Raw genomic sequence first — 13,237 nt, 5'->3', positions numbered from 1 at the left:
GCCACTAGGTGGCACCACCGAAGCAGCTTTTGAAGCTCGCAGAAGCGGTCGGTGAGGGAGATATCCTGTCTTCCGTTGGGAGCTGGACAAGGCAACCCTTGGTGAATGGCCGAAAGCTGGTTGATGCGCGCAGTCAATTTATCGAACGGCGAACATAGCCAGCAGAAAGTATAAATCAAACTATGATATTTTATTATTAAATCATTGGCACTTTGTTACATCTTGTTGCGTGATTCGAGCGAATAAAGGCGAACGAGTGACGTTTGCTAAATCCACATTGTCGTAGGAGTATCTGAGATATTTACGTAAACACTCGTATGGCAATATCTAACGCTACCATTGTATTTCGCCTTGCCTTTGCAGACGCAGGTCATTCTAACAAAAATTTTAATGAATTCATGTAGCATTTAGGAAAAATATGTCACGATCGTAGGAATGATGCCAAGTTACCTAAACCGAGAGGATATTCAAATTAGCGATCTCTAGCTTTTTTTCAAGAACACCATTGCAAAATGCTTTTTTGTATCATTTTATATTCTTGTGAGTGTGAAGGGGGGGGAGTGCGATTTCTACGCTGCGGGTTGGTTGGAAAGTTAATGACTAACTACTGTAAATGTAACAAAACTTTCCCTCAAGTGTAAGTTACGATTGCCCGTCAAATAGCTGCTCTATGCGAGAGGCCATGCGGACACAAAGTTCGATCTGACGACTATCCTGTGTAACCGATCTGCAACAGGAAGATCCGCCAATTAAATCATTATTTTGTTTTCATACTAAATGCCAACATAACCTAACTTTTCATATTCGTATACGTGAAAAATCACATAGTTCGTGTCTAAAATCTATTTTACATTAATTTTTATCGTCTATTAGCAAAATATAATGACGAGAATCTTAGAATACCATCTTAAAGCGGAACATAACGAGGCCGGCTTACTACTAAATTGGCTATTTAACTGCTGTATAATTTGGTGACAAAGCTTCACTTTTCAGCTTGTTAGATTACATTCGGTAAATAAGTGCGTCTCAATTTTTTCCTGATTTCGAACGATGTACGTTAATATTTCTAATTACCTTTGTTTTTATTCCGTGCTATAGTACAGAAAAGCTTGGTGAAAACCCAGTATTCGTCCGATAAAATAAAAGCTAGGTTCTTAACAAAGCTTAGATAGAATCTTATGTTTACTAATTTATTTTGCTTATTTTTGAGTAATAATTGCTTCAGTTAATTTTCTTGTTCAATATATTTGGACAGTTTTGCTTTGCGAGAATTATTTGTGCTAGGTAACTGAACTCAAGTTCCAACAGATTCATAATAAAACTTTGTTCATGTTAAAGCCCATATTCGGAAAGGAAAGTAGTTGTTTCTATTACGTTCTAATTAGACTTTGGCTTCTTCTGACGGTCGTAGGCAAAAATGGTCGTCGCTAGCCAAGCAGCCCAAAATCTTTACCTCTGACCAAAATGTTAATTCGGTAACTTGTGAAAGCTTAAATATATGACAAGTTTCACGTGCAGCCTGCGGCGCCTTCTGTCCACTTTGGATAGTAACATGTATGTTATTTTAAAATGCAGTATTTTAATTTATAAAGTTGTGCAAATGGAAGGAATTATAGTATTAGTAATTTCGTTCGTGGATTATAACCAGGTAGACAAAAGAGTTTTTAGAACAGAACTTTTGGGTAGCTAGTTTATAGGAGCAAAAGAAAAACAGATAAATAATATAAGCTGTATTCATTACTATATAAAGTGAAAATTAAGGCCAGTCACGCATTGCGGTAGAGTAGAATAAGTTTTTCAACACTGCTTGAAGGTTATGAGCAAAAATTTTCCCTTTGATTTTCAATTTTTCCTCGTATATATGTCTGCAAAAACCATCCGAACTTAGACGAACCCAGGGCAAATTGGTAACTACGGCTTCTAAGATGCTTACATTCAGACCGCCTGTTTTTCACTTGAAGCCAAATAACTTAGCCACAAAAGAAGGATACTAATGTTAAAAACATGCTTGCATCAATGGCAGACAATGGTATCCAGTTGATTAACTTTCTAAAAAAGTCTATTCGAAATCACATAGTTAGACCAAAGAGGTGAAAATGGAAGCACATAGACAAACTTAGTCGCACATTTAAGTCTGTTTTCTATCTTATTTTTGATAATTCCCTACTCAGATGGATAGACAGTACGCATGCGTATATGCTAAAGCTTAAAGTACCTAGCCAGATAGCTTCAATCAATACCCCGCGATAACGTCGTGGATAACGCATTTAGATCGTTAATCTTAGGGACGCGTTGTGGTTTGGGTTCGAAACCTGGCATAGGACAGCCGTCTGCCTGCTGGAATACCTAACGGCGATACTTGACATAAAACTCGAAACATAAAGCTCTAATTAATCTGATCTATGCACTTAAGTCTCTGAACCAAATGCTTTTGAAATAATTTTCTAGCTGTGTCTCATCACCTGCTGCTGATCATCGCATCTATGCAATTAATATAATTAATAGCTAACGTTGGTAGGCGCCTTAAGACGGATTACGCATATAATGTTAGCCAAAAAGGATAGAAATTTTTGCCATGTACAGGTTGTTGCCGAGCACACTAATACAGAAAGTTAGCAACCCCCTTCAGAAGACTTTGCGTTTATTTCTGAACACGCTACATGGTAAGCATCTAGGTTCTCACATCGGCAGTTCCGTAATGAACTGTTGCGGTTCAGCAGTATGCCGTCCTTAACGTTGCAACCCTTGCGGAACTCCAGTTACCCAAACGGAAGAGCTCCCCGCCTTTGGTCACGCAGACCAAGATAGAATCATTAGCATCGCGCTCTCCTTCGCTGAAAATAGGTAATTTGACTCAATCACAGGTACTACTTTGGTCCTTGGTGGTATCATTTCATCTGTATGGCAGCGAAGTCGTTCAGGACAGTGCTGTGTCCATCACGTAGGCAACATAGTACATGTTTTCGGCATAGCAGCCTTTCAAAAGGAGCATTGCAAGGACAGAAATATATTACATTAGAAATATGTTTACGTAATAGGATTTTAATGTTTAAAAATTGCTTTCGCAATGGGTGCCTTGTCATTTGAAATTAACTAGTCTGCTCTAGTGATATAGCAATTGTTGCCTGTGTGTTTTTGTTTATAGACCGAATAAACGCTTAGTACTTAGCTTAGATAGAGTCAAATGTTAAAAGCAACTACAGAATCATGAATAAGTTCGACGGATTGTCCCTGGAGAATAGGTAAAAGAATTACCGAGGATAAAATCAATAATAGTTCGATCATCATATATCATTTCTTCTTAGCGCGTTTGCTACAACTGCCGCTGTCGTTGCTGCTGCTGCTGTCTACCTAATTTCTCTATGATCGACTCCAGCTAAAACTTTCGGAAATTATTAAGGAGTTACATAGCTTAAAATAATGTTCTGAATAGTATGATATTGATTGTCACCAATGTGATATATAAACCAAGATAACTAAAACTCATTGCGCAAGAGGGATTATTTTTACACCATCGACTCAGAAAGGTCACGCTTCGCGCGAGACACTTTTCGAAGTTCTGCCGCAACGCTCGTGTTTATTTATCCTAAGGTTCTCGCTTTTTTCTTACTATACATTTGTTGCGGTGATAGATTAGTCGGTAATATGTTTGTCTATTCAACTTAGGAATACATAAGAAGTGTTCTAATGTTGAATTCGGGCGTCGCCACGCTTCGTTCTGTGTTCGAAGGAGCCGGCCGCCTGAAATAATGGCTTAAGTAGCAAAGGTGAAGCTCGAAAAACGTCATTTCTGCTCAGTAACAGTCTGATCAGGGATACCGACTTATAAGCTACCCCATTTCTCAATAAATGGATCTGCTGTATAGGTAAGCAGTGACAATGATGAAATGCGAGATTTGTTTTTAAACACGAAATGAAAAAAATCAATGAACAGCTGTTAATTGATTACGAATTGCTAAAGTTAAGTAATGATCTAAACCATTAAATGCCAAATATGAACCATTTTATATATTCAGATGCACCAGGTTAGCGGGCTAGATTCGTGTTCGTGCGTCTGCTAAAAGTGTACATATAAAACCCGCTAATCTATGAATTATTACATTCACTGCATAATAGTGTCTTTTCCGACAATTAACGGATTGAATATTTGACCATTACATATATTATATCCACTAATCGGATGTTTTATGGGCAGGATTTAATATACAACCTATGAGGCTGATGTCAATAACCTCACGCAATTTGTTTGAGAGAGATTGCATGACAACAAAATCATATGCCTATAAAAGCAGAAGATTCCTGCTCTACCCGACAATTAAAAAATACTTTATCAAATAAAGGACGCAAGATTTAATTGGATTTTTCTCATTATGTCCTTAAAAGATCGTCTAGACTTACACAGCTATATATTGGCCTATTAGTTGCCCGGGTTGATCGGTCCTAATTGTATTTTCAGTCGAGCCAATCTTTCATAATCTACTGTCATCCCAGCAAAGAAATGGGCCTAATATGCTTACCTATCTTCTATGCAGTGCTCCAGTTAGCTCATATTTGGCTGATACAATCAGAAACATACGCCGGATCGCTCTAAGAGTTCTCGCAAATTCTGACCAGTTTATTACAGAGGGAAGCTACAAGCCGCCACAATAGCTTCGTGAAAAAAAGTTACTGCAAGTGTATACATTGGAAACATTCGGCTGACGGGAAATGCATAGGCTGTTAATGTAACCTTAAATGGAAAATTCGTACTAGAAAACAAGCCTTTCCCATGTGTCTATATCATCTCGCACATTTTAAGCAACATAGTTTCGAGATCCTGTAGGTGACTATATTTGCTTAAAAATATCGGTAAATAATGCAAAAAGACATATGATGATTATAATTATTGTCTTTGTGGTGCATTTGCAGGTCTGCCGCATGTCAGATTGGAAGCGTTTGGGGAGACAATAGATAAATTTGGCGATGCAACAGTGGATAATAGCGGCTTCTCGTGGTATCGAAGCCCAAAATTCTAACTATAATCACATTGACAGAGCCAGAACTCCCATAGTCCGCCTAAATGCAAAGAGTGTAGCCATATATATATATTTCGAAAGGCCAAGTTTCCTCAGTCGTAGCAAGCAACCGGGGGATTTTTTTGGTTGGATGTTGACACAGGCTCGTGAAAAAGATAGACAGAAAGTTTGTTTAGCGAAAACTGCAAAAGGTGTTGCAAGATTGCACGAGTATTTAGAACTTCTATTTTAGTAATAATGATGTGTCCACTTAAAAGGCATCATCTCAAATCGGCCACTTCGTTACTGACACTTTGAGTTGGAGCGTCTCATTTATACAATTGAAAAAATAGCATTTCAAGTGTATTTGTACAAGATTTAGGCTAAATTTTAAGTAGTATGAACGCTCACAAATAAAGTACTTGTTAAAAAAAAAGTGCTATAGTACTCGTAAGACATGTAGTTGTGCCCATTACCGACTTAAGACCTCTTTAGTTCGGCTGTCTTGTTGTTGTCAAGTGTTTCAAAGATACAGACTGCTCTCCGTGAACAACTGCAGTGTACGTAGACGGTAGACAGCCGGAACAGAAGAGTGATGGCGCTGTAAAAGTAAGAGTCGTCTGTTCAGGCTTGGCACATTGAATTTTTACCTTAACGAGATGGTATTTCGTGAGAAGATTACATGAAGAACTAGTAGTTACCTTACAAAGTGTATGACCAATCTTATGAACTGTATCAGGACTTAAACATTGCAAGTAGTAAAGAAAAAGCATGACAGCGAAAGCAGCACATGTATATGCGCGTAGATGCTGTGCATAAGTTAGGTTAGGTTAGGTTGCGTAACAGGTTGCATAAGCGACTACTGGTTAATGAAATGATATATTTTTATACAGACCTGTTTTGTTACTGATGTCCGTATCGTAAATCGAAGAAATGACTCATTTAAATATGAACTGCGGTTTCTATCACACAGATGTTACGTTTCGATACTTGCCGGCGATGGACACCTTACCTGAGTTAATATGAGAAAAGGAAATCTCGCTGCTCATAAATCAATAAAACTACACATATAACCTATGATACATGTTGCATCCACTCATATAAGAGTGATCCAACAAAAAACAATTCTACTATCGTAGAAGCAAGATCTTGCAAGTTGCCGTAGCTGTATGGCAACTGAATGTAAGGTAAAAAAGGAAAATGAAAATTTGCTTTGTCTTAAGCTTTTATTCTGCTTCCCAGTACGTAATTTTACCAAACAGTATGTGAAGACATGCTTTTTCCGACTTCTTTGGCAATTAAAATGAGTGACGAGATTAAAAATGGTTATTATATAGCACAAATTTGACATAAGCGCAGCAGATGTACCGGCAATTTATCAGATGGCCTACAGTTTTTTTTTTTTTTTTTTCTAAGATCTCATAGTTTTAGATATGCATTTGTAGTTGGCACTTTTCTATATTGTTCCGGTGTTGCATTTCTAATCATGTCAGTTCTATTCGGCAACGAAGTCACCTCATCTCTTATATTAATACCAGATTTAGCAATATTATTTTGCTTCTCTCAAGCACAACAGTTCTCTGATCGTCCAATGTATGAACAGGACAAGGCCGAGTTAAGTCGAGTACCCAGGGAAAATATTTACGGTAAAATATCCTAACATAGCCGAAAAGGGTTCCTTTTGACTTTCAGGAACTCATGCGCCTTAGTTAACGGACTCAAGTCTATGATAATATTACATAAATTTCAAAAATTATATACATTTATTGAAGTGAATTTTATTAGTGGTGAAAAATAGTCAAGCCACCGGGTTCGCTACTTAGCTTACAATAATAGGCTCGGTTTTTACCAATTGAGATTCGATACTGCGTCTACAAGCTTTCGGTAGTGCTTTTTAGCTGCATCATATTTTCGCGTAGTCCTCTTTCGAATAAATTACCTCTTAATTTAGATTGCAAGTTCCTATAGATTTTTCAACTTGGATTTTTTTCATACATATAAATAAATTCCATTAGCATTCCAACTTTATTAGAAGATATCACTTTATTGCACTGGAACGCTGTTCGTTAGGGGAACAGAACACCTATTTCCTTACTACCAGCCAGTATTTTTTACGGTGAAGTATCGTTTCTCTGGATGTGTTTCTTTAGGTGTGGCGGAGCTGTAGTTCCCTGAGGTCCTGGACGAAAATTCTGCCCGAGTCCGAGCGTCGAAGACGAGTACGGTACTGTGGTAGCAATAAAGGTTCTGTCACGATAAATTCCCGAGGAGGAAGTGGAAAACGCTAAACTGGAAACTGTAACCCCTGCAATAAAATATTACTTGATTGCATGTTATTAGGCAATACGGTTTGCAGTTAACGAATTTGGCCATTTCGTACAGTTCATTGAATATATCTCATAATCGTCTAAACAAAAACAAGGGCAAAACCCTCTCTTCTGTTCTGTTGTTTACCACGGGTCTGGGCGATGATCAGAAGCATGGCTACAGTCATCTCTTCCGCCGATTCGCATTGTGGCTGAAGCAATAAGCTACTGCTCTTCCTATCGTTCTCTATTTTAAGTATTCTTAGAAAAGATACTCGTTCTGTATATTTATAGTGACGTATAATATTGAAATGTGATGACTGTTAATCTACAGAGTTCTGTGTATCTCATGCGGTAACCACTAGATGCATGCCGTCATTGAGAACTATGACAGAAACGATTGCTTAGATAAATACAGGTATACTATAGACAAGCGATAGACAGACAAACGGAAGTCCCTATGCTTAATCTACCCAAATCGGTTGTTGACGAGCTTAGGTCGTTTTGAAGGGCTGCTGGTGATGCTTTTGTTGTAGAATACGATAAGTACGTTGATATCGACCCGATAGTTCCTTTAATTATAGGACCTCCGGTCGGTGAAGGCAAAGCTGTGTTTTTGACATACGGAGTTGTGATTCTGCTCACTGCAGTTATTACGTTTCTGTCTGCTGCGACTCTACTATCAAGTGGATTGAAAAGCGATGGCGGGGCTGCAAACGAGAAGCTAAACTTTCTGGAACTAAAGTCGCTACCCGGAGTGTTGCAGTCTTGACTATAGTTGAAGCTGTTATTGCAATAGAGTGGGTACACGGTCCTGAAACAGATGGAAAAGGTCATGAACTCGTTAAGGCCACCATGCCCAGAATAAACGGATGATAAAAATCAATTTAGTTTTAGCGAATAGTACATTATGCATGTTACTTAGTTTTTCGTAGTAATTACTTCGTTAGGTATTCAGATACTTTAATGGACACAAACGATAGAATGAAACAAGACAGATTTACTTCTTCGATAATAATGAAGGATGGGCATTGAGAGGGCTGAGATTAGGCTAAATTTAACATTGCGAATGTAGCTACCTTTTTTATGATGTTTCCTTTTTCTGGACAAAGCGCATGTAAGGAACTTGTTTCATAAAATGTTCCCTTATAGAAGAAATAAAAATAAATGTTCACGTAAAAGACTCAACGACTAAGTATTTTATTGGATTTGTTATGAAAATCTCGAAGAAAACCTATTTCTGAAAAATGTAATAACAACTAACTAAAGATGCCACGTTTTTGATTATTGAAGGAAAATGATCAGTTTTTTTCTCTCCAATATGGGTTATTCTCTGTAACTACATATGTTACTGATAGCCGAAGCTAGAGCTAAGACAGTCGTTCGTCTTTATATATTGTCGGCTACTTTGTAACTTACCAGGCGCTAAAGCCCTGAATCGATAAAATTCGTTGGGCGCACGCAATTGCTTCTGTTAAATTCTCCGACCGTAGAGCTGTAATAAGAGACACGGTAAATACTATTTGTCTTCCAGTACAACATATATGGTACGTTGTTGAGTGTAAACTGTCAAATGTGCAAACACTCAACTTAAAGAAGCAGATTAAACTAACTTGAGAAGCTCCTGCGATACTGATAGAGAATATAAAGGGAAGCTTTTCAATAGTACCCCATTAGTTGTTAGTCATCATCGATTGTTTTACCATAGCTAGCTGAATTCGACCTTAATAAGGTCCAAAATTCTAGCAATTTATTAGCAAGAAGGGAAGATCTAGCATGCGTCAACACCATTTGCTGTCGTCGTGAAAGCCTTTCGTAGGCCAGAATCATGGAGTAAAGTTTGCAATCTTTATTACAGCTACGCCAAACTATAGAATCAGTAGAATGGATTGTTTCTTTCGCTTAACCAGAATATTGCTTTACAGAGCTTGGCTTGTATTGATGACCTTTTGAAGAAGATATTCGTTCCTAATCGTCAAGAGCCATAGAAAAAATAGGCCAACAACAATATTAAGGCTGGCCAATAGTGTAGAAATGGTCCGAGGTACAAAGATGACAAATAGCTTTGTAATCTGCTCTGGTACGGCAGTAGGCTGGAATTCTAATTCATGAAAGCCTATACGAAATGTGCTTATGTCTTTTGGCCAGTCTACGGGACATGCTACATATCGAGAAATACCTTCACAGCTGACGTTGCAGATGTTGGCTGGTCCTGGCGAACACCAATATCGATCATTGATCTAAAAGTAAATCATCATTAAGACTCAAACAAAAATATAGGTTATGTGTGGCTCACGAGTGAAGCCGAGTTCCCTTCAGTCCCCGAAAGCCAGCGTGTTAACAAACCACAGCACCAGCGCTTATTGTACAAGAAGTAAAGAAGTACAAGAAGAAATTGCTACCTTAGAGATAGTGCGAAAAAATAATTATGTCCAAAAGGTATGGGACTTAATAGTTAAATTGGTCAACACCATGCAATATTTGTTCACGCTTGACTCAATGAACAAGATCGTAAGCAATCTTCCGGCAGTTACACATAGGGTGAGGATCTAACAAACGAATCCTGTACTAACAACAGCTTAACCACACGGTCAAAGGCATAAGAACAACGATGGTAGACCTTTCTTGAATGAATTTTAGTTATTGCACCCTACATAGTGATTTCCAAATCACTAATATCATGATTGATCTGGACATGTAATGAAGGGCATCGAGTGCAAGTATGTTTATTTGTTTTGCACGTGTGTGTTGCCTTATCAGGTTTACCCTAGATAGATAGCCTACCGCAAACAGTTTGGGATAGTTCTCAAATGCTCATTCCTTATAGAGCATTTAGGGCACAAGATGATCCCTTTCAACAACAAGGACTGCAGTCAAGCAACAACCAATTGATCTATAAGGAATAGGCAGCCCATCTGCAATTGGATTAGCGTTAATTACTCGAAAATTGCTTACGTTAAAACATGAATAGTACACCTCCTGCTGGTTTCTCTTGCTCAACGCGCAGCGTTGCTTTGGCATCAGTTCGCTAACGCTTTGACAATAAATGGCGTTTGGGTAACCTATTTTCTAGATTAGGCAAGTATCATTTTTTTTTTTCTATGAATATTCGTGTAAAATTATATGAGTGGGTTATCTACAGTAGAGCTCGAAAAGAGCGACTACGTAACTATTAACAATACCAGTGTCTTTCCCTTTCAACGAAATATACAATAGTTGCTTACGAAGCAGCCTTTGTCCGAAGAGAGTTAAGAGGGATCTTCCCGAAAATGAAATTCATTCTATTTTGCCTGTTTTCAAATTTGTGGTCGAACTGCTCCTATGTGAGCAACAGATACTCGATTTTAGCTTTTCGGTCAGTCTCGTGCCGTTCCATCCCTCGGGTACAGCCTGTGTAGCAAAATAAGAATGATACGCTCTGGGTTGTTTGTTTACTTGGTTAACATTGTGCTTTGGATAGTGACAGTATGAAACATTCAATCGCAACGAACGATACTATCAATTTCAATGTAAAGCCTTATATTATCCTAAGGAGGCATATGATAGATCTAAGGATACACTAGTGTTAGAAGAAAAAAAATAATAGAGAATGCACTATGTTCGTTTGTAGTTGTATTGAAAGCTCGCCGGGGGCTCATATTGTGTTTCTGTCATTATGCTTTACCTGCTACCCGTGATAACCTAAAACGTCTGTATCAGTTAAACGACCAATTAGAAAAGGTCTAGTTTCTCGAGATGAACGTCATTCTTATCGCTACAGTATTACGTAAAACGTAAGAACGCCTGCAAAAAAAACTACAATAAAATTCCCCTCTTCCGCTCTATATCCGTAAGTCCTACCCTGACCCAAGAGACCGATCGCCGTACATCTTTTGTGCATATAATAATCTGGACAAATTTCTATCATAGTAAATTATATACCTGAAAAATGCCGTGGTCAGTTGAGTTGTCCCAATTACCCGTATTGATTGCGTCGGTGTTGAAGTTGCTCTCGTAGCGAGCAATGCACGTCCCTAGCAAAACTCGAAAAATAGCTCAAGCATTGAATAGGCAGAAGTTTGTACTACACAGTATAGTCCAATTAGACGTTGATCGTTTTCAATGATAAAAGGCATATATATATATATATATATATATATATATATATACGTATAGATAGATTGTTGGGCGTTTACCATCTAATGATACGGCTAGTCACGTGGCCGCACGAACTTTGCCCTTAGCAAATGTCGAGTGGTGTAAATAAGTATACGGCACAGGAATACATAGAATCTTTGATGATTATGCTGTTTGCAGTGCCATATTTACTCACTGATGATTAATCGAAAAACGCAGAAGCTTCATGACGCTGTTTTGATGTGTACCTGCGTTTCAAGTTATTAGTTCGATGACTGACAAACCTATCCAATTCGATTCAATCATGGGGCAACAGATGTTTGAAGTGGAAATCTAAGTTGTACGGAAGGCTTCGAGGTACGAGAAAACCAGTAAGAAATGTATATCTCTGTATCGTACCTGCCACTCTGTTCGATGGTGGGTCCTATTGTATTGCTTTCATCTAGAAATTGCATTTTATGCTGCCACGTGCTTCTTAATTCGCCTCATCTTTTACTTACATTTATCGATCTGTTCCACTGGAAAATGTTTTTTAGCTTCGGCGACAAAGTCACATTTCGAAAACACTTTAGCTTCGCCAATTGTAGAAAAAAGCGTCCACGCCGACATCACGACGATCAAGAAAAAAATGGCTGAAGAAAGATGTAACTCCATATTCCAGCTCAATGGGTCACCTCGATATGTCGACTGCCATTTCAGTACTGCACCGCAACGACGACCCGCCCTATATTGACGCTTTCTGCCAATCGTTTTGTACTACCTCTACCTACACATCCAGCGTGACTGTCCAATATATCAGCGGAATGAATCTTTAAGAATATTGCGTAACATTGAGAGTAACTAGAAATGGCCGGACGGTAACTCATAGTTGGATGAAGGCTTCATCTGGACTTTGCAATATTTCAACCGAGGAGGTTAAGAATGTCCACTGCGTAGAAACTAAAGAAGGAGGATTAGATTTCGCAAACAATTGTGTTAATCGTTTAACAGATGGACGGCCAGCCGACTTATTACTGGTTCGCAAGTACATAAAATACTCATCCAGTCGTTGCATTGTGTTGTTTCACAGAAAATATTTAGGAACTCGAGAATGGAACTGAAAGGAAAACGGCAAAAATACGTATCTATCTATAGGGTCGTTCATTGCGTAGCTGTTTAGTCAGACACGAAAAGGCGACGATCAACGAAGGGGCTGAGGAAACATCCGCTATTTCGTTACTTGATGAAGCAACGGGGGAGGAGCGCTAAGACGTCTTTCCCTCAGGCGAGGGAATCAAACGTTGGCAGCGTGACTCGCCCTCAACACTCGGCTGTTTCGAATTGAGCTTGTTATGACGCGGGATAATTGAAATACGTGCATTTTTTTTTTTTTCGCCTGCGCTAACCATCACCAATCGCCGATATACCTCCCCAAAGGGGAGACCGACAGTTGCTCAATAAAAAATTCACGGAAAATTACAAAATCTAAAAAAACATTATTATATCAGTAATAATGCATAGATACATTATATTGAATTTAAATTGGTAGCATCTGTAATTCATTCCCGATATATGAAATTAGAGTGGTGGCATTGCTGCGTATTGTTTTGATAGAAAAATCACGTAAAGCCAAAAAGTCTTTCAGACTAGGTAGCTCGTACGCGATTGATTCTCTTATCTAGAAATGTGTAGAGCAGATGCCCAAACGGACGACTAGTCCTGCTATTATCAAAATACACAAATATACCAAGAGGTAACTAAGATAATCCGGCGAGAGGCTGAGCCGAAGTTCCAGTAGAACACGTCTAGCAATGACTATTTTAGAAAGGTCAATGTATTTAT

General features: G+C 38.5%; 1 protein-coding gene and 1 long non-coding RNA gene across 9 annotated transcripts; one reads left to right on the top strand and one right to left on the bottom strand.

Annotated features, from left to right (window-relative positions):
- Positions 1-57: 57 nt before the first annotated feature.
- Positions 58-8,488, top strand: LOC111253678 (uncharacterized). 2 transcript variants are annotated; one of them, XR_015316490.1, is made up of 6 exons: positions 58-101; positions 2,669-3,866; positions 4,909-4,993; positions 5,514-5,603; positions 5,968-6,181; positions 7,145-8,488. It is a non-coding gene; the product is annotated as an uncharacterized LOC111253678 (long non-coding RNA). The 2 variants fall into 2 exon arrangements; XR_015316489.1 differs by lacking the exon at positions 5,968-6,181.
- Positions 7,012-12,622, bottom strand: LOC111253676 (uncharacterized). 7 transcript variants are annotated; one of them, XM_022813446.2, is made up of 7 exons: positions 11,917-12,621; positions 11,222-11,363; positions 10,256-10,690; positions 9,480-9,540; positions 8,720-8,795; positions 7,774-8,114; positions 7,012-7,299 (listed from the first exon to the last, which is right to left on the bottom strand). In XM_022813446.2, exons 3-7 carry the CDS (start codon positions 10,319-10,321, stop codon positions 7,106-7,108), a joined length of 738 nt encoding a protein of 245 aa, XP_022669181.1. In that variant the 5' UTR covers positions 10,322-10,690; positions 11,222-11,363; positions 11,917-12,621; the 3' UTR covers positions 7,012-7,105. The 7 variants fall into 7 exon arrangements, with proteins under 7 accessions (XP_022669181.1, XP_086830329.1, XP_086830330.1 ...); XM_086974203.1 differs by having other exon boundaries at positions 11,222-11,334; XM_086974204.1 differs by having other exon boundaries at positions 11,222-11,322.
- Positions 12,623-13,237: the final 615 nt, after the last annotated feature.

This window comes from Varroa destructor, unplaced genomic scaffold (assembly GCF_002443255.2).
Source record: "Varroa destructor unplaced genomic scaffold, Vdes_3.0 BEIS01000007.1, whole genome shotgun sequence".
NCBI lineage: Eukaryota > Metazoa > Arthropoda > Arachnida > Mesostigmata > Varroidae > Varroa > Varroa destructor.
Note: the sequence above shows the minus strand (reverse complement) of the source record. Positions and strands in the feature narration are given on the sequence as shown.

Excerpts from the sequence above, each read along its gene's own strand:
- LOC111253676 (XM_086974200.1), bottom strand. The coding sequence starts at position 12,070 with ATGGAGTTACATCTTTCTTCAGCCATTTTTTTCTTGATCGTCGTGATG. Across the intron at positions 8,796-9,479 it reads CTGCAACGTCAGCTGTGAAG|CTCTACGGTCGGAGAATTTA; the intron begins GTATTTCTCGAT and ends CTCTTATTACAG. Across the intron at positions 7,300-7,773 it reads CTCGTCAACAACCGATTTGG|GGGTTACAGTTTCCAGTTTA; the intron begins GTAGATTAAGCA and ends ATTTTATTGCAG.